Source organism: Ruditapes philippinarum, unplaced genomic scaffold (genome assembly GCF_026571515.1).
Source record: "Ruditapes philippinarum isolate M1 unplaced genomic scaffold, ASM2657151v2 ctg5218_1_1_1_1, whole genome shotgun sequence".
NCBI classification, from domain to species: Eukaryota; Metazoa; Mollusca; class Bivalvia; order Venerida; family Veneridae; genus Ruditapes; species Ruditapes philippinarum.
In genome coordinates, this window is record NW_026854480.1 from 54968 (window position 1) to 75718 (window position 20751).

The 20751-nt window shown below is 33.4% G+C and overlaps 1 protein-coding gene across 1 annotated transcript; it reads right to left on the minus strand.

Annotated features, from left to right (window-relative positions):
• Positions 1–6129: 6129 nt before the first annotated feature.
• On the minus strand, positions 6130–18997 carry LOC132740231 (uncharacterized). The gene is made up of 2 exons (XM_060728091.1): positions 18651–18997; positions 6130–8385 (listed from the first exon to the last, which is right to left on the minus strand). Exons 1-2 carry the CDS (start codon positions 18989–18991, stop codon positions 7050–7052), a joined length of 1677 nt encoding a protein of 558 aa, XP_060584074.1. The 5' UTR covers positions 18992–18997; the 3' UTR covers positions 6130–7049.
• Between the last annotated feature and the right edge of the window lie 1754 nt (positions 18998–20751).

Below are 20751 nucleotides of genomic sequence, written 5' to 3' on the forward strand. Positions count from 1 at the left end.
GTGTCCGTGAAACAATTTAACAGTATCTTTTTCACTACTATTGGACATAATTGTTAATGTTTCAAATTTTCGGGGATAGTTATTATAACCGAAGCCTAGCTTCAGTCTGCAGGAGGATATAAAATGATTTGATCTCTACATAGATTAATAGTATTTTCTACAAATGACTACTGCTAGGGATTTGTCATTCGACTGCAACTTATGTTTGTTTTTTCATTTAATTAACGATTCATATAATCAAATATATAATAAAACTAATAGGCTATCCATTTCATCACTTCGCCAAATTTTGGAGGTATATACGAGTATCAAATTGTTCGCAAAAATGAATATATAAAATAAAACTGTTGACACCACTTCAATCAAGGTAATTAGACGTAGTGACGGCTGTCCTTTTCCATGCTTCAATCGCCTTTTAACAACCTAGAAAATGAAATATTTTACCGTCAGTTACATCTTTTCTTCTTCTTTTTTAAATGAAAACGTGAGCCATTGCCTTTTAAATTTCGGACCAGATAACCGTTTCAAGTTTCAGAATGCTTACATTACACCTGGTATACATATAAAGCTGATAAGACTAATATTTGATCCTTGAAATCTTGACATATAATAAGAAAACAATTGAAGTTTAAATTTCCGAAATATTCAAGTAGTGAAAGGTATTGTTTTGGTTTAAGGGCGATGATTTAAAGAAATCTTAAAATAAGTACAGTGAAAATGTTACACGGAAATAAAGCACCTCCCCCAGGAAGAAAGGATTGAATTGTCGCTACAATTTATGGTAAAAATACACATTCGTACATTTTACATCTTCCTAGAAAAAATAAACTTTAACACATATAAGAGTGGTATATTATGCTTGTCTTTTCTTGCATTATTTTTCACTTGTTATCAATATTAATATTGTTGCTCTGAAGATTTTTGAAATGCTTATATTGTTTTAATGTTACGTTTATGATTCAATTATTATAAAATAATGCAACAGTAATGCACTGTATATACACTGCTGACGATTGTAAACCTTTATACGAGTATGCGGTAATTTGAGATAACATGCATGTATGCATATATATTGTACTGTTGGATTCTTTTGTAATAATTGAAGCATAAACGTAACATCTGATGTTAAGCATTTGATGTTTGAGAATGACACCAAAAATGGCGACCAGTGGAGGTATAAATTGCTATGTGAAAACATCTATTTATATTACCCTCTAAAAATAAAAAAATCTTATTATTTTTGTATTCAACTTCTCAGTATTAAGATGTGATGTTTTGATGAATATATTGTGCAATGAATAAGCAATTACATGGCTACAATCTTTATTTTTAAAGCGCACGGCAACTGAAATGGCATGAAATATTATTGATATTAGATAAAAATGTATTACATTTTTGACACATTTTTGATAGCACGTAATACGTCAATGACACTTGACATTATAAGGATTATTCCAGAGTTCTGGATTTTTATATTCCCAAAAGCTCAATACAAAATAAATTACGTAAAAATCAGACGTAAGTTTAAATGTACGCAAATCCTAAGGTATGTACGTTAAAAAACGGGCCCCGATACCTTTCCCTTCTTGAAAGTTTTATCATCCAGGGCTCATTTCTATGTAAATTTTCCAATACTACACTGAAAGTAACAAATCTCCTTTATGTCATTTATTGCATGTTACCTTTTTCTATTTAAAATTGTGTATTCTATCATATTGTGATAATTTTTTGTATATATGTATGTTGTTAACTTGTATAAAATCTCAAAACTATGACATCTTTATTGTTTTAAATTTGTTAACAAACAATCTTTTATGTAAGTGTTATGGATTTGCTCTGCATTTGAGTTTGGAAAAGTTAATGTTTACGACGTATGCAAACATTGCGCTACCAACAATAAACAGCAAAAGTACAGCCTTAGCCTTGTGGTTTAGGTGTCTGCCTCTCGACCGAAGGATCTTGGGTTCGATTCCTTCTCGGGTATGACACCAGTACTAGTTTGTACAATGAAGCGGACTCGAAAATAATGTTTATAAGTTGCAAGAACTTTCTTCGCAATCGAGATAAAATAAATATGTTTAAATTAAACTATAATTAGCCTGATAAGACTGCACGGATGCAGATTTGGTCTGGCCATAGCTTTACTGGTGGTAAAGGCTAATTTACTTTCAGTTGCAGCAAGTTATTGGCTAAATGCATTCATCTATTATGGTCATATCATCACACAGCTATATCTCTGTGTATTATTGTAATCTGCTTTATAAGTCCCTGATACCATATGTTAGTGTTGTTTCAGGGGTCTTTGTGTGATTCTGCTCTTGTAGCAGATCGTACCTGAATTAATGCACATGAAGTCATCCTTCAACAGTAATGCTAGAATTCCACATATGACCTTTACAATTAATTCTGGCTAAAAACAAAACTTTGTCACGTACGCCAATTGACCAATAGCTATGGTGAGAATTAGGTTTCGGTCGCTAAGGCAATGCTACAAGCTCTGTTATTGAATGAAGCGTTTATATGATGCTCTTCAAACCAATCAATAGAGAAGAAAACATTCCTTTAAGTATAGGTTAGAGTGCATATTGGGTGTTCTTCGTAAATGAGAAAGCTAAAAAGGAGCGGAGCTTGCGAAGCGACTGTAGCTTTCTTATTTACGAAGAACATCCAATATGCACTCTAACCGGCTTAGTGCTCCGCCCATTTTTTCCGCCCAACACACTGCGTGACGTCACACAATAGCCTAAATGTGAATAACCATATTTGGAAGACGGTAATACTCATTTTCGGGTCACGTGTTTTGCATAGCTAATTCCCGCATTCTGTCTAGGTATATAAGACAATATCACGGTGCATATCCATATCGGTACCCTCTTTGCGAAATATTCTCAAACGTTACCCTCTTTGAACATGCACAGGTCATTCTCTGCTAAAAACAAACCAGCGATGGATAACATTGCAGTAAAGTTTCATTGTAAGAAGGAAAGGGGGTATGACACGTAGAAAAGATGTATACCATGGAAAACAAGAATGTTTTATTTATGTTCTGATTTGTCATGTGCCCGATTTCAGGTACTGCAACTTCACAATAAGCTACAAAAATACGACATGTCTTGCCTCGCCCGTCACTTCGACATATTTTTCGGGCTGAAAGGAACCTGTGGCTTGATTATATATGCATCATACATATTTAATATATTCATATACATATCATCTTCGGGCAAATGGCAGTATATTGTCAAAAATAAATGTAAAATTCATTGAACACCCTACTTTCGGTTTTGCAGCCCCACGGGCTACCTCTCTTCATTTGAATTTTTATAACACAGGTACCCTGTCATAAATATTGATTAGTAGGAGGAGTAAACAAATGCGTAAATTGCACTTTAGCGCTCTTCGAAACTTAGCTCCGCCCACTTGCGTTTTATAATATAAAACGTCCAGTTTATATAAAATCTGTTCTATTAAGATTTGAGACCTGACAATTTGAAAAATCCTCGTCGGTGATTGGCTTAAAAAAATTGGCGAGCACTAAATGAGGTTTTTATGCCCCAACAAATAATCCGAGAACATAAAGCCGCTGATTTGTCCCTCTGTTCTTTTGTACTTCTTTTGCGTTTCTTCATTTCTCTTTCATATTTGGAAGGTAGTTACTTTGGATAGTCCTATATAATATACATATCAAGGTCACCAGTGCTAAAATTAGATAATTACTCGCCAGTGCTAAAAGTAGATTTCTACTCTTTTAGTCATACAGCCTTTATTTAATAACTGGTGCCTTTCATATTTGGTAGGCATATACCTTTGGATCGAGTTTGAGGACTATAGGGGTCAAGGTCACCAGTGCTTAAAATACATTATCCAATTCTATCATACAGTCATTATCAATTACCTGATGTCTTTCACATCTGCATTGATCCTCAGTTTAAGTGGAACTTAGAAGCAATTTGCTCAGTTGAGCGCAAAAATAGGTTTTTACATTATTGCTTAAAGTCGTTTTTTATTAAAGGATTTGTTTCATATTTGGTGTGTAAATACGATGGTATTGTAAACTTTGTTGGTGTTTTATGTCACTTTTATCAAAGTCCTTACACTTGTAGGCTATTGCTTTATCTACTGACGGATATCTTTCATTGTCGTTAGGATTCTTCTTACTTTAGGTGGGTCAAGTTTATCTGTGTTAAAACAAATTTTTACATGTTTGCTTTTTACAGCCTTTGTGATTTGACGAATGCATTTTGCAGGAACATACTTTGTGTAGGTCTTTTTGCTATCTTAATATGTTTTGTTAAAATATTTGCTATAATTAAAGCTATATCTTTAATTTTAACTTATGAATGGTTTGGCTATAAATTTGAACATAAGAACCTTTTGGACAATACAATTTGATGTATCAAGTTACCCTTGTCATTCACTCATAAATGACATTGACCTTGAAGGTAAAATTAATAAATTTTGCTTGTTTATGCTATCATTGGCTAAAACTGTAATTTATAAATGAATTGCCTTCATACTGGAGCATAACTACCTAGAGGACAATGTCTTATAGAAAACCACTATGACCTTAAATCATAAATGACCTTTACTTTGAAGGTCAAATTAATGTTGATTTATGTTTTTTTGTGGCTATAATTGGCCTTATTTTTTATAAGTAATTTGTAATGAGGGTCGCTGACAGGACTGCGCTTTGGGGTCGTGCGGGAACTGGCTGGTGTAGTAAGCGCCCTATACGGACACGCATAGTTGCTGGGTGGGATACGGGTGTATGAGTTTCTTATCAGTGACATCCAGTATTCTCTTTGTAAATGATTAAGCACTGAAAAACAAAAAGTCCAGTGTTCAGTTTTTCCCTTTATTTTCACTTTGATAGAATAATGATAATTTCTCAAGCTTAATAATTGTCCACATATATTTAATAAAAGCTAACACCTAAATTATCTAGGTTAAGTTTTATTGTAATAGGTGTTACAAGTTTTAAAGTTGTAATTAAGACTTGATGTTATTCGTCCGGTCCGAAATTTAAAGTAGGACTTATTAAAATATGAAAATCAACAATATTAATTGAGAAATTATAGTCATAGTAATTAGGCCTATATTAACAATAAATGTCATTAGATAATCATGTATGAATTGTTGTATAAAAAAACTAGGAAAAAGAAAATATGCCGTAATCAAATAATAAAGTATTATAATAAAAAGGTGATTTGATTCAGTAGACTACTATGACATATTTATACAAGAGTTTGGAAATTAATCAGTTGAGAATCTAAAAGTAATTTATATAAAAATATTATTTTATTTTACATGATTTTTGTTTCAAATTTATAAATAAGCAAGATAAATTAATAATATTGAAATGATTTAGATTGTTTATATAATTAATGCATTTCAGGCATTTTGACAAGGAAAATGCTATGTTACACGTCACCTTTTTTTATAAAATGTTTAGTCCTAAGTCATAGTCGTATTTCATAATGAATACAATAAAAAGAAACATATACAAATATACAATCCCGCAAACAAATCGGAATTCCTCAATTATGCAATCAAACATACAGAATAGATCATAAGTATTCATTTCTCGGAAATAACATTATTTGAAACGTCAATTTAAACAGCACTAATCCAGTTATCTTTTGTTTTTTGGTTATCTTTTATATTTATATGTAAGTCAAGTATCATATTTTCATAATAATACAATAACATTTTATGTGAACATTTATAAACAAAATCATTGTGTATTTGAAGAAATAGCAATTAACATGGTATTATTTAAATGATAATCAAGACATAAGTTATTATGTTACAAGTTCATAAACTTGAACAGGAAATTTAACATTAGATCTTAAAATGTGTATTATACAATGTAAAACAAGTAACTATTTTACATTTGCGACAATAATACGGCAAATGAAGTCTGCAAAACACAATAAAATATCTGTTTGGCATTATCTCAGTATATTGATAATTATATGCTTTTCTTGGTGTAAATTTTCAACAATAATTACTTTTATTATGAAACCTTTATATCCATATTAAACATAATTTTCACATCCTCTTTATACTATGTATTTCAAGGCATTACATGCAGGCTCGGAACAACCTGTCTGACTTTCATTTTTCCAAACACCTTTTAGGTTAGTACGCCAACTTTTGTTCAGAATTTCCTCAAAATTCAAATGCACCAGTCGGCTTTTCAAATCAACAAAAAGTCCAATATGGAAACAAGCTCAAAAATATTTGTCAATGCAATTATTGTACAAACACAGCTTTAAACAATATACATTATTATAGTTTTATAATAAAAAATGTATTCACAAATAAAAATATGGCATCAGGTAGTTTTCTTAATTTTGTTAATTGCATTTATTTAACTTCTTTAAATTTCTAAAGGTTTGTATTTCTTTCTACATTTTTATTTATGAATGGCTAAATACATGTATTATATTAGAATCACATATATAACCTTTCAATCACAGATATAACTTTATTAGTACATAATATATTCCTTTTCAACAATATGTTCTAAGTTTGTCCACGATAACATAACGTTATTGTAAAGGACAAAGCAATTCTATTTTTGCAGAAAATACTGTTTCAGCAATGTACAAGTACCAGTAAACAAATAGGAAACAATTAAAAAATGAGCAAACAGAGAATGTTTTTCGGACCACCTCGGCTATTATTCTTGATAACTTATCCGAAATTTAGCGGAAAAGGACCGAGATGATGCGATTGGTAGTCTTTATGCTCGTAATCATTGGAAATCATCCAATAATTTGCCTGAACATTTCAAAATTAAAGACAAAAAAGAATTAGATATATAGCATATAAAACGACTGCAAAATCACCGATCAGATAATTCAAATAAATATTTATTTAATCATTAACTATATTTATGCAGCAAAATGTTAAAATATTCCATTTTTTTACCAGACAAAATATTGTCAGTGACACATATCTTCCTCATGGTAATTTGATCTAATTTCAACGCGAAAACACTCAAACACTCAAATATCACAACGTTTCCTTATTAACAAATCAATCCACTATTTCAAGGTATAAACCATTATTTTTTCTCTGTTATCACAGGAGACAACAAGCCTCGATGATTTGTCATCGAAGCATATATCCATAGGATTTTGTATACCATTCTTTCCTGTCAATAGTTCTACTCGATCCTTTCCGTCATGTGACATCAAAAGAACATTGTGTGAAAAATAAAAGGCAACGCAGAACTGACTCTTGTTTACCTTACAAATACATTCAGCACCCGAGAATACTTTGATATCCACATTAAGTTTTGTCATGCCTCGCGTTTTGTCAATGAGAAGGATACCTTTATACCTGTCAGTCACAAACATCTCGTCTGAAGAGCGTAGAAATACAACACGTAAAGGACATTTTATCTCACCATAGTATGATTTTACCATTTTCCCAGTAACCGAATATACCTCTAGATGACCAACTCCTTCTTTAAAAGTCTTTGATCCGCCACAGCAAACATAAATCATCCCGTCATTGTACGCAATACCCCGACATCTATCACCGACTTTGAATGACTGCAGTAACATATTCTCTTTTTGGGAGATAAACTGAACCTTTCTATCATTAATCAGAGTAACGGCAAGCAATGTCCTCCCAACTTGGCAAATACCGACAGGGTTGTCGGCGACATTCAGCGAGGATACGACCTGGAATGATTCATTCATTTTCTTAATCCTCTTATTGTTGTAATCTGTCATTACAATACATCCGTCTTCACACATACACATGTCAATTATATCGCTCTTCTTCTTGTCATCTGCTATCTGTACATTAAATTCACTACATTTCCCTACTTCAATAACTGGAAGATTAAGTATGCTTCCGATAATGTTGTATTCTGAATCAGTTTCCTGCCGGTATGGATCAAACCGTAAGGTTCCAGTTTTGCTTGACTTTTCAAATTCCTTTAAACAATCGCTTGTATTTTTATATTTCTCTTTGACGCTCTTTATTTGTACAAATTTCTCTGATTCGTTTTCGTGTTTAGCAGCATTTATGCTCTGTAGACTTTCTTGAAGTATAACAATCTGCGCATCAACTTCTTTCATGTTTGTTTCTAATTGTTGCATGTTTTTCTGAAAGGTGGCATCCACTTCTTGAATAAGATCCATTTCCATTTTATCCAAACGGTCGTTAATTTTCTTCCTTTCCGACTTTATTTCTTTAATCAATTGACTTTTATCTTCCCTCATGTTATCAAGTGCTGTCACTTTATTTTGTTTTAACGCCATGAAGCGAGATTCTAGTGTGTTAATTTCGATTTTGAGGAGATTTAGTACATGAGAGGTGTCCATTTTATATGCTAAGTCTGGTATGAAAGTAATGTCTTTACAGCCACTGTAATGATATAATAAAGAGATCGTAAAGACATTTATTAGTGAAGTTCATGCTATCGTTTAAGTGAAATATGGCATATATTTTCACGAGACTGAACGGTGTGTAAATGTAAAAGAATTCTATCATATTATGTTGGAGTATATTTCATATTTCAATAAAAACGCAAAAATAGCCGTACATTTTTATTTAATTTTATCTTCAAGGAAAAAAAGTTTATGGATACACCTATTTGACAGCAAATGCACTTCTTCAGTGGTGCGCATTCAATGCAAAATTCATCACAGTCATCTTGAATATATTCCGATAATTCCATGATAATAATATAAATTCGTGCAAATATTAAGAAATGCCTGAGAAAGTAGTCCCCCAAAAGAAAATCGAGTCTTGGCTCTGTCCACTTTCATATTAATTTTTCATATTTGTCTTTTGTTGCACAAATATGATATATGGTATATTTGGCTGATATAGCAACATATTTCATGGGTAAAATTAAATAAAAATATGCAATTCTTATTGCAGACTTTGGTTTATATATTTCACATTTATTGTTTTTTTTATAATAAACATTATTTTTTGATAGCAGTGATTTATGTAGGTAGTAAACAGGAGGAATTATTTTCATTTTAGAACACAACATTGACTCTTTCGAAATATGAAAACGTACAGAGACATCCAAAGTTTTTTTTCCAAAAGTGTAGCATGGTTTATTTACCTCGAGTTAAATGAATTGATGTAAACAAGTGAATCATTCTTCAACGCTTGAACGATAACATAATACTTAAATTTAACAGAAACAAAGGCATCATTGTCACAAAATATGCCCGTTATTAAAGCTTCTGACAGAGAATCAGATTTGGGCATTATGATGTGCATATAGGAGAGGACCTTCACCTTGCAAATATTAACCTAAATTACATGTGTCAAACTGATAGTCATGATTGTTATCATTTGGGATCAATTCATAAATAAATGACGACATTGGTTGGAAATTAAGATAGATCTGGAACATCAAATAAAACCGGGTGATGGTTCCGCCGGTGAACCTTTCTACCTTAACGTTTTGTTGTTTCACTAAAAATTATATGTATGCAAAACATTTTGAGTAAATAGATATATAATTTGTAAAAAAGAAAAAGAGAGAAAATTGGGAGTGGTCATGTACGTGAATAGTATCCAAGCCACACACCGACTGCCTGTGATCCTTCAGTGAGTAACCCATAAAAATACCTTTTATTATGATATTACCTATTTGTGCGCGGGTAAAGACCGGATATCATTTTTTTTAATAATATTTATTGATAAAAATGTCCACACATTATGTCTTTGTGAAACCCATATAAATTTACACAGAATATATCCTGTTAAAAATCTTTTTTATTTTTGTAAAGAGAGTTTCTCCAAGCATGCATCCATGTTTGTGATTAATAAATGCATTCAAGAGAAAAAAGGCCAATGGGATTTGTCTGTGCAGGTCATTTATAATGGGTTACTTATAATAATGGGCGGATATAAAATAGAGAAAACAGAATCCCTTAAGAAAGCCCAACACGGCAAAATTGTAAAATGTTGGAGGCTCGGTTTGATTGAGCCTGTTCATGGACGGTACTGGAAAGTGCAAGTTACCGTCCACGCCCCCTAGCACCGGCTTAAGCAGAATTCAACATTTAAACACGAAAATGGTGAAATTTTGAATTAAGAAACATGCGCAGATGTGTTCATACGGCGGTTATCATTGAACCTTCAATGTGACACAGTAGTGTCATTCCACGAAAAGCTGCGTATGGTCCCCAGGTAAAAAAAATGTGTTCCCCTTAACGAGAAAACAATGGGCGGAACTAAATAAAATGGAAGTTTGAAAGGTAATCCGAGGTTATGAAGCCTGAAAATCACAGATAAGACGTCAAAAGAGACATTTAAAAAGCAGGCAACATATCCTAAAGGTGATTATACAGTATTCAGGAAGGAATACTGGAACCACCCATGTTGAAATGGGCCAAATACAAGAAACTAAAAATACCATCTAAAATGCATATACAACAAAAATGTTGTGCTGAACAATCTTTAAGGATCGAAAATATAACATCATTGATTAAATGTACGGGGCGACTTTTTACAGCCGCCACACGGCACAAATAACACGGATGTGACAATAAAATAGAGAAAACAGAATCCCTAAAGAAAGCCCAACACGGCAAAATTGTAAAATGTTGCAGGCTCGGTTTGATTAAGCCTGCTCATGGACGGTACTGGAAAGTGCAAGTTACCGTCCACGCCTCCTAGCACCGGCTTAAGCAGAATTCAACATTTAAACACGAAATTGGTGAAATTTTGAATTTAGAAACATCCGCAGATGTGTTCATACGGCGGTTATCATGGAACCATCAATGTGGCACAGTAGTGTCATTCCACGAAAAGCGGCGTATGGTCAACACTAAATTTTGACCCTGTTGAGAATTGACCTCATGAATAATATGAGGACTGGTCAAAAAGTTCTCGGCCCGATATACATCCGGTAGTCAAAGAACCCAACCAATGGTTTTTCTTTTTAATATAATCGCCCTCTACATCAATGCATTTTGCCAGCCTGTGCTCCATCTTATTTTACCCTTCAAAAGAGAACTCTCTATTTTAGTCCTCAAAAAAATCATTGACCGCCTAAATGACACCTTCATTACTTCCAAAATGTCTACCACGAAGCTTGGTTTTCAGTTTCGGAAACAAGTTGAAGTCAGAGGCCGCCAAGTCCGGAGAATATGGAGGATAAGGAAGAATTTCAAAGCCGCAGAAAGTTGTAGGTGCCATCGCAACTTTAGTTGTGTGAGCTGGCACATTGTCGTGCAGGAGCAGAACGCGTTGAGTCAGTTTGCGCCTCCTTTTACGTGAGATTTCTTGACGCAGACGTCTCAATTCGTGTGCATAGTGTGCTCAAGATAGTCAGTCATGATTATCTCCTGACTATCCCCATAAATTGAAGTAATCATCTTCCCTGTTGATATTACCCTCTTGCATGCTCTGGTTGTTGGATTCTGGGTCGAAGTTGTGGACCCATGTTTCATCTTGAGAAACGATCCGGTAGATAAACTCAAGTTCATCCTCGTAGCGAGACAAAAGATATCTAGAAATATTAAGCCTAGTCCGTTTCTGGTCGTCTGTCAACTGTCTTGGGACCCATCAAGCGGAAACCTTTTACATGCCATAGAATTCAGTCAGAATTGCCTGAAATGAATAAATTCTAATACCCACTTCCCAAGCGAGGAATGTTTCGCATGTCTCGCCCCTTGTCGCACATGACCACATGATCGTGCACAGCTTTGGCAGTTTCATCGTTGGGGGCCTCTTTTGGCCGCCCAGGCAGCTCATCATCTCCAATGCTCTCCCTGCCCTTCTTAAATTCAGCAGCCCATTTTTCACAGTGCTATAGGGAGGGGACTTTTTCCCAAGTGTATCCATGATATCTTCCCTCTACTGATCAAAGTGTGTTTTATGTCAGTAATCTTCAATAAGATATCAGTATCGACGTATCGTGTGTAAATGTCAGTGTAGTTGCTAGAAGTATATCGGAACGAAAACGTAATGATCATACCTCGTATATTTGTATTCCTTTCAGATCTTAAGTGAAGAAATTGTATTTATTATATTCAAGTGGTCCAGGAGGTCAGAACAATTTGTTAATCTATTGACACATCTTTTTGGTTCTTATGCAGGATAATATATTTTTTTTCAACGGAAGTCGCCTGCTAGAATAAAAGTGACTTCCTTAAGCTTCTACTGTTATTGTTATTAATGTTTAAAAGAACACATCCTTATTGAAACCCATATAACACTCTTATAAAGGATTTGCAACAGCTGTGCGGTCTTTGAATCTGCCGCATTATATTTCAATTTGGTTCGTAATTTTAACTGCTCAGGGGAAGTAACCGATGCGAGAAGTGTAGTGTATCAGCAACGGTTACAAATGTACTTCCCCTGATCAGTAGAAGCTCAATGAAGTTGTTGTATATTTACCGGTATAAGATAAGGAAACGTTGACATAATATATGTATTTAGGGTAAAATAGAAATGTTGAGTACGTTTAGAAAACAAGTCATAAATCAAAGTGCGCAAATTTTGTTCCGTGCGGCAATGTAAAACTATCGATTTAAAGAGTTGGAAGATGTTTACTTCTTAATGGGTAAAGAATTCACCATAAAGAACATATAGTCTTTCTAAACACAGTGTAAAAGCATGGCTATTTATATAAATTCTTATTAATGTCAACACTTGATAATACTAGTTCGAAAAAAAAAACATTATCAGAGGTTGAAAAGATGCTTCCTATGTTAAATTCTCGATGGGCACGTCGTACTCCGAACCACATAGCTCCATCTGTTTGAAAATCATTGTCTTAAACTGTTGTAAAACTGATCCCTGTCTGCTTTAAAAAATTATCTTGCCTTTCTCGCCAAAGAATTAATAGTTCGCATGGGCCCAGACTTGACCATGATATGCTTTTGGTATCATTTTTATGACGCCTGTGAGATATTTTTTTCTTCTGAGGTTTTATCTACTTCAAGCAAATTTAAATTAAATTTAACTCATCGTTAAAAATGACCATAATTTGATTTAAATTTAAAGATTAATCATTTTGCAACAATATTTTGATCAATACTAATGTTGACTTGCTGGCAGGGTCCATTCTCAACGTTGTAAAATGACCCAGATTGAGTTCTCAATATTGAAAGAAAGACCCATGGTATGGAAAGCGTTCGTTGCCAAATTCAAGACATGTTAAGTGTTCCTTTTGAAAATGCGAACGTGTATGTCTAGAATTTTTGATTGTATTCGTGCATAGCACATAATATGCCCCAAATCCAATCTTTTGATTTAAGGCACCCGCTTTAAAATAACAAGTTTGCATGTAGATTTTAACAACTGACCTGCATGGAAAACAACAACAAATTTACATGCTCTCGTATTTTACATTGCATATAATACAGATGCAAGATCTAAACTGGAAACACGTTTTCGCGTTTTCCCCGTATATTCAATCACAGATGTTATATTTCCGATCCTTAAAGATCGTTCAGCACGACATAATTGTGTTTGTTGTATTTTTAGTTTTAACGTTTTGGCATTTTCTAGTTGGGTGGTTTCAATATTCCTTCCTGAATAATGTTGAATCACTCTTAGGATATGTTGCCTGCTTTTTAACTTTGTCTTTTACTTCTTTACGGTGATATGCAGGCTTCATAACCTCTGCTCTTCTTTCAAAATTCCATTTTGTTTAGTTTCGTCCATTGTTTTCTCGTTTAGCGGACACGCTCTCTATTACTTGGGGACCATGCGCCGCTTTTCATGGAATGGCACATAAGTGTCACATTGAAGGTTCCATGATGACCGCCGTATGATCACATCTGCGGATGTTTCTAAATTCAAAATTCTACTATTTCATGTTAAAATGTTCAATTCTGCTTAAGCCGGTGCTATGGGGTGCGTGGACGGTAATTTGCACCTGACAGTACCGTACAGGAACGGGCTCAATTAATCCGGGCCTGCAACATTTTCAATTTTCCGTTTTGGACTTTCTTTAAGAATTCTTGTTTTGTCTATTTTCTTTAACTCTATTTTCGTTATTCGATCTTTGTCAGAATAACCATACAGTTTCTCTCTAGATATTTTTTACAGCGATACATTGAAGAGAATCATATTTCTATGAACAGTTTACTTTTTAACCTGGTTGCTGTGCGTATAAACGTTATCTACATGTAAATGTCAAATTGTTAAGCTAGCAAATATTTTATGATCATGCGAGTTTTGAGAAAAATTTACATCATTTTAGGGAAGACACACTTGTACTGTGTAGCGTTTTTTAGCTCACCAAAGCCGAAGGCTCAGGGTGAGCTATTAGTATCAAAGGGGGATGTTCCGGCGTCCGTCGTCAATCGTCATGCGTCAACAATCGTCTTCTCTGAAACTACTGGGCAGATTTACTTCAAAGTTGGTCTGTAGCATCCTTGTGACAGTCACACTTGAATTGCTCATGTCATTCAAATTGGCCCCTTTTAGGTCTCAGCAGAGCTAAAAATAGAAAAACCTTTAAACATCTTCTTCTGCAGAACTAATTGATGGATGATCACCAAACTTTGTCTGTAGCATTCTTGGGTAGGTTTTATCCAGTTTGTTCATATTAATTTGAATGGCCCCTTTTAGGGGCCGTTAAAGCTTAAAATAGAAAAAAAAACTTTTAAACATCTATTTCTACAGAACTTATTGATGGATGATCACCAAACTTTGTCTGCAGCGTTCTTTGGTAGTCTTTTATCAAGTTTGCTCATATGAATTTGATTGGCCCTTTTAGGGGCCGCTAAAGCTACAAATAGAAAAACCGTTAAATGTCTATTTCTAGAGAACTAATTGATGGATGATTACCAAACTTTGTCTGTAGCATTCTTTGGTACTCTTTTATCACGTTTGCTCATATTAATTTGATTGGCCCCTTTTAGGGGCCGCTAAAGCTAAAAATAGAAAAAACTTTAAACGTCAATTCTACAGAACTTATTGATGGATGATCACCAAACTTTGTCTGTAGCGTTCTTTGGTAGTGTTTTATCAAGTTTGCTCATATTAATTTGATTGGCCCCTTTAAGGGGCCGCTAAAGCTAAAAATAAAATAAGTTAATTGTCTATTTCTAGAGAATTAATTGATGGATGATCACCAAACTTTGTGTGTAGCATTGTTGTGTAGTTTTTTATCAGCTTTGGAATTATTATTTTGATTGGCCCCTTTTAGGGGTATCTAGGGCTAAAAAACAGTAAATCCTTTAAACATCTTCTCCTACAGAACTAATTGATTGATGATCACCAAACTTTGTTTGTAGCATTCTTGGGTAGTCTTTTATCAAGTATGCTCATATGAATTTGATTGGCCCCTTTTAGGGGCCGCTAAAGCTAAAAAAAGAAAAAACCTTTAAACGTCTATTTCTACAGAACTAATTGATGGATGATCACCAAACTTTGTTTGCAGCATTATTGGGTAGTGTTTTATCAAGTTTGCTCATATGAATTTGATTGCCCCTTTAAGCGGCCGCTAAAGCTAAAAAATAGAAATACCGTTGAATGTCTATTTCTACAGAACTAATTGATGGATGATCACCAAACCATGTCTGTAGCATTCTTGGATAGTCTTTTATCAAGTTTGCTAATATTATTTTGATTGGCCCCTTTAAGGGGTCTCTAGGGCTAAAAATAGAAAAACCTTAAAACATCTTCTCCTACAGAACTAATTGATGGATGATCACCGAATTTTGTCGACAGCATTCTTGGATAGTGTTTAATCACGTTTGCTCACATTAAAATGATTGGCCCCTTTTAGGGGCCGCTAAAGCTAAAAAATAGAAATACCGTTGAATGTCTATTTCTACAGAACTAATTGATGGATGATCACCAAACCATGTCTGTAGCATTCTTGGATAGTCTTTTTTCAAGTTTGCTAATATTATTTTTATTGGCCCCTTTTAGGGGCCGCGAAAGCTAAAAATAGAAATACCTTTAAATGTCTATTTCTACAGCATTAATGGATGGGTGATCACCAAACTTTGTCTGTAGCATTCTTTGGTAATCTTTTATCAAGTTTGCTCACATAAATTTGATTGGCCCCTTTTAGGGGCCGTTAAAGCTAAAAATAGAAAAAACCTTTAAACATCTCCTACTTCAGAACCAATTGATGGATGATCACCAAAGTTTGTCTGTAGCATTCTTGGGTTCTCTTTTATCAAGTTTGCTTATATTAATTTGATTAGCCCCTTTTAGGCGCCACTCAAGCTAAAAATAGAAAAAAACCCTTCAAACATCATTTCCTACTGAAATAATTGATAAATTATCACCAAACTTTGTAGCATTCTTAGGTAGTCTTTTACCAAGTTAACTCATTTTAATTTGATTAGGCCCGTTACGCTTAAGCTTAAATGCCCAAGGTCATGGCATTTCTTTAAATTATTGTTTAAACATATTCTATGCTCAAAATATGATTAACAAGATCGACAAGTTTAATATGAGAATATATTGACATTCCAACACTGAAAAACATTTGTTTCTGGTGTGCGACTCAGGGCCATCGTGGTCCTCTTGTTTTTTGTGTTTTCAGAAGAAAATTTGTTGTTTTGAAGGGAGTTTTGTTGATTAAATGGAGTTTGTGGTTATCTTATTTGATCAGGGTTCATTAGTTGTAATGAGTTGTTTTGGTTGTTGCATCATATTTGGTTGTTGAGTTATATCTGTTTGGGGAGAAATATTGGTTGATATTTGTTGAATGTTTGGAGTGATTTTGTCTGGTCAAGATTATATTAGTTGATACTTTGTTTTTGAAGATATGTTGTTTTAGATTTAGTTGTTTTCTGATGCTGATTAGATTAAGTAAAGTTAATATTGTTGATTGAATGTTTCTGGTTTATACTGAACAGGCTCAATCAAACCGAGCCTGCAACATTTTCAATTCTGCCGTGTTGGGCTTTCTTTAGGGATTCTTATTTTCTCTATTTTATCGCCATATCAGCGTTGTTTGTGCCGTGTGGAGGCTGTAAAAAGTCGCCCCGTACATTCAATCAGAGATGTTATATTTCCGATTCTTAAAGATCGTTCAGCACGACATTATTGTTGTGTTTGTGGTATGTTTAGTTTAATTATTTGGCATTTTCTAGTTTGCTGGTTCCAATATTCCTACTTGAATAATGTTGAATCACCCTTAAGATATATTGCCTGCTTTTTAACTTTGTCTTTTGACGTCTTATCTGTAATATGCAGGCTTCATAACCTCTGATCCCCTTTCGAAATTCCATTTTGTTTAGTTCCGCCCATTGTTTTCTCGTTTAGGGCACATGCCTTTTATTACTTGGGGACCATACGCCGCTTTTCGTGGAATGGCACTACTGTGTCACATTGAAGGTTCCATGATAACCGCCGTATGATTGTCTGTAGCATTCTTGGGTACTCTTTAATCAAGTTTGCTCATATTAATTTGATTGGCCCGTTTTGGGGGCCGCTAAAGCTAAAAATAGAAAAAACCTTTAAACGTCAATTCTACAGAACTAATTGATGGATGATCACCAAACTGTGTCTATAAGGTTCTTGCGTAGTCTTTTATCATCTGCGGATGTTTCTAAATTCAAAATTTTACCATTTCATGTTTAAATGTTGAATTCTGCTTAAGCCGGTGCTAGGGGGCGTAGACGGTAATTTGCACTTGACAGTACCGTCCATGAACAGACTCAATCAAACCGAGCCTGCAAAATGTTCAATTCTGCCGTGTTGGGCTTTCTTTAGGGATTCTTATTTTCTCTATTTTATACTGTATCTCAGAGTTGTAAAATATATCTTTTTTTTTGTCATTTTGCGGCGATTTTTTTTTATTATCAATTGTTTAGAGCCTGGGCTTGCCAGCTGCCAGTATTGTTTCGTATAAAAGACGTAACGTGAAAAGATATTTTGTATAAGTGGTTGATCAATGATGTGTGTTTGTTGTGGGTGTAAATAATGATCAGAGTTCTTTGTTTTGGGTTTACATAATGATCAGAATTTGTTGTTTAAATGGACTAATTGAGCTAGAAAAAGAAAAAAATAACTAAAAATAGTGTTAACTAAACAAGTAGATACTAGTTTTCAAACTGAGAATATTTCAATTCTAAGTCAAGCGGTGCTGCCCAGCCCCATATCTTGGAAATTGGTTCTATTATTTATTACTAAATCTTTCCTTAGATTAAATAGCACCAAGGTAGTCATTCTCCTGACAAGATTTACATTTCATTCACGTATTCAGGTACAGATAGATCTATTTAAGTGTGCAAACTTGCATACATGTATGTACTGTATGCAATGGAAGATACGAACTTGTCAATTTGTTGTTGATCTCCATGTTAGGTAAGTTGTTACGATCTATATGTTGTTATATAACTTGTTATGTAAAGGCAGGAACCTCAAATTAAAAGATTGGATTAAGAAGCATATTATGTGCTATGTACGAGGTAGGCATACAAGTTAGCATTTTATTATTTATTTTTAAAAGGAACATTTTACCTGTCTGGAATTTTGGCAACCAACAATCAATAAAATATAATGAAATATTTAGAGGAGAAATAATTTATTATTTTTTAAAATGCTATGAATCAGTGTTAATTTTTATTTCTTTTTATCCATTAACTATTAATTATGATTTTAACTGAATCTTGAATGATATAACCAAGGAGACAACATTTGTTTGTCATTGAAACCGAAAGCAGAGTTAAATTTCCTACCTGTGTTCAACAGTCATACAAGTTGAGCAGCCAACCTTATCATGACTAGGACAGTAGACATCTATCAATTTTCCTCCATGTTTTCCACATTTTTGACTTGGTAATTCTTGCCTTTTCCCGCTCGGTTGTTTAACCGTGTCAAGTAACTGATGTCTTCTCATTGCGGAAAACTTATTATGATCACCCACACATTTTTGACAAAGATTTTCGTCACATTCCACACAGTATTTTATGGCAGCCACATTCCGCCCTTCTTGAGTACATGGTAAGCACGGAAAGTCATGTTTTATATCTGAATCTTGATACATAGTTTGTCTTAATTTACGTCCATCGACTGTCATGTTTAAACGTTGTCTCTCGCCTCACATACGTCGTTAATTTTTAGATAAATTGTATCAAAAATTATCAGTATAAAATTTAGGTCAAGTTAAATTATACATAAAGTTTACATTAGATTTATCAAGCAATAATAATTAACAAAAGAATGGGTATTTTTTTTTCTTTTTCGATCGATAATATAAATTCCTGTTCGAAAACTGTCCTAATTGCGAGGGAATGGACGAATCAAGGCGCTCTCACATAATGGACAGTTTGAAAATTGTTTCTTAAAACATGTTCATTTTTGTCTTAATAATGACCAGTTATGTTATTCCTCATAACCACCATGCAATTATTTAACAACACATGTATATAGTGGTAAATTATTGGCCAATGTTGTTTGAGCGAGGGGAATGGACATAATGGACAGTTAGACAAGTGTCCCTTCAAGATTATTCTTTATTGTCTTAATGATGACAAGTTATGTGAATTCCCATAACAAATAGGTTTAATTTAAAAAGCTTATAGTTTGCATTTTTTACCAGTCAATATGATTTCATCGCAACACTTTTTATAATTTCACTTAATGTACGAAGTTAATTTCCCACCTTTGTTCTATTGAATAATTTTAATGAAATCAAAATCCGATAACATTCGCTTCTTTATTTAAGGGAAATAATATTATACATAAAACAATTGAAGTAGGTCCCTTTATGGCGTACATTGCCATTGTCGATTGTATTGAGCAAGAAACAGAGGACAAATGTTTATAACTTGAGATATACATTTATTACTTTAAGTTGTATAACATGAACATTTTAATCTGAAATTAAGACAGAATTACATTTGACATTACTGTAATTAATCCTAATCAACACCAGGACATGAGCATCAATATCATTAAGACGTTTAACATTACCAAAATAGTCGGAATAAAATATCAACAGTATATAGGAATCAAACTTATTCTCCTTTGAACAATTAGGACTTTTTTGATTCACTGTTATACATACTTCATTCTTACTTAAACAACTGCAATTATATCCCTTCATCGTTATTTTGGAAAAACATATGCATATTCTATAATAACTATTTTAAGCGATAGTATTAAGAAAATAATCGATTATAATACTAAGAAATCTCGCAATTAAATAAAGTGTGTTTTCTTTTTATCATTTTGAATATTATACGGATAAGTAAGTAGACTTTTCTATTTGTTAGATTTAAAGGCTCTCAACAAAAATGTAAATCTTTATGCATGCAATTATTATAAGTGATATAAAAATTGATTGAATTAATTTAAAAAAACCCAACAACATATAATTGAATATCGTTTATCTATTCCACACCGGTACAATATTTTTACACATATTTTTAATCTGTCAGTACAATAGACATATCAGTAATAAGATAATGACAACAATATATGACGTCACAACATATTGTGATAACAAAATAATCAGATACAAGTACGTACATGTAATTTTAACAACGATGATAAACATGTAGTAAATTTTTTAAACTATTTCTTTGTTTTAAATCTGCTCAGCAAATATTATGTTCATGTTTATATATTCCTTTCTTTAGCAAGCCGATATAAATCTTTTATTTATTTGGTCCGGAAACATTAAGGTATAATTTGAATCATTATCAATATTTATGTTTTGATGCATTTTAAAGCTATAAAAATACCGTAGGTCGTCATCTTGCGATGTATAGGCAATGACAGGTTTAATATGACTCGAAGGGAATTAATTTAGTAACGAACATACACTTGTTCAAT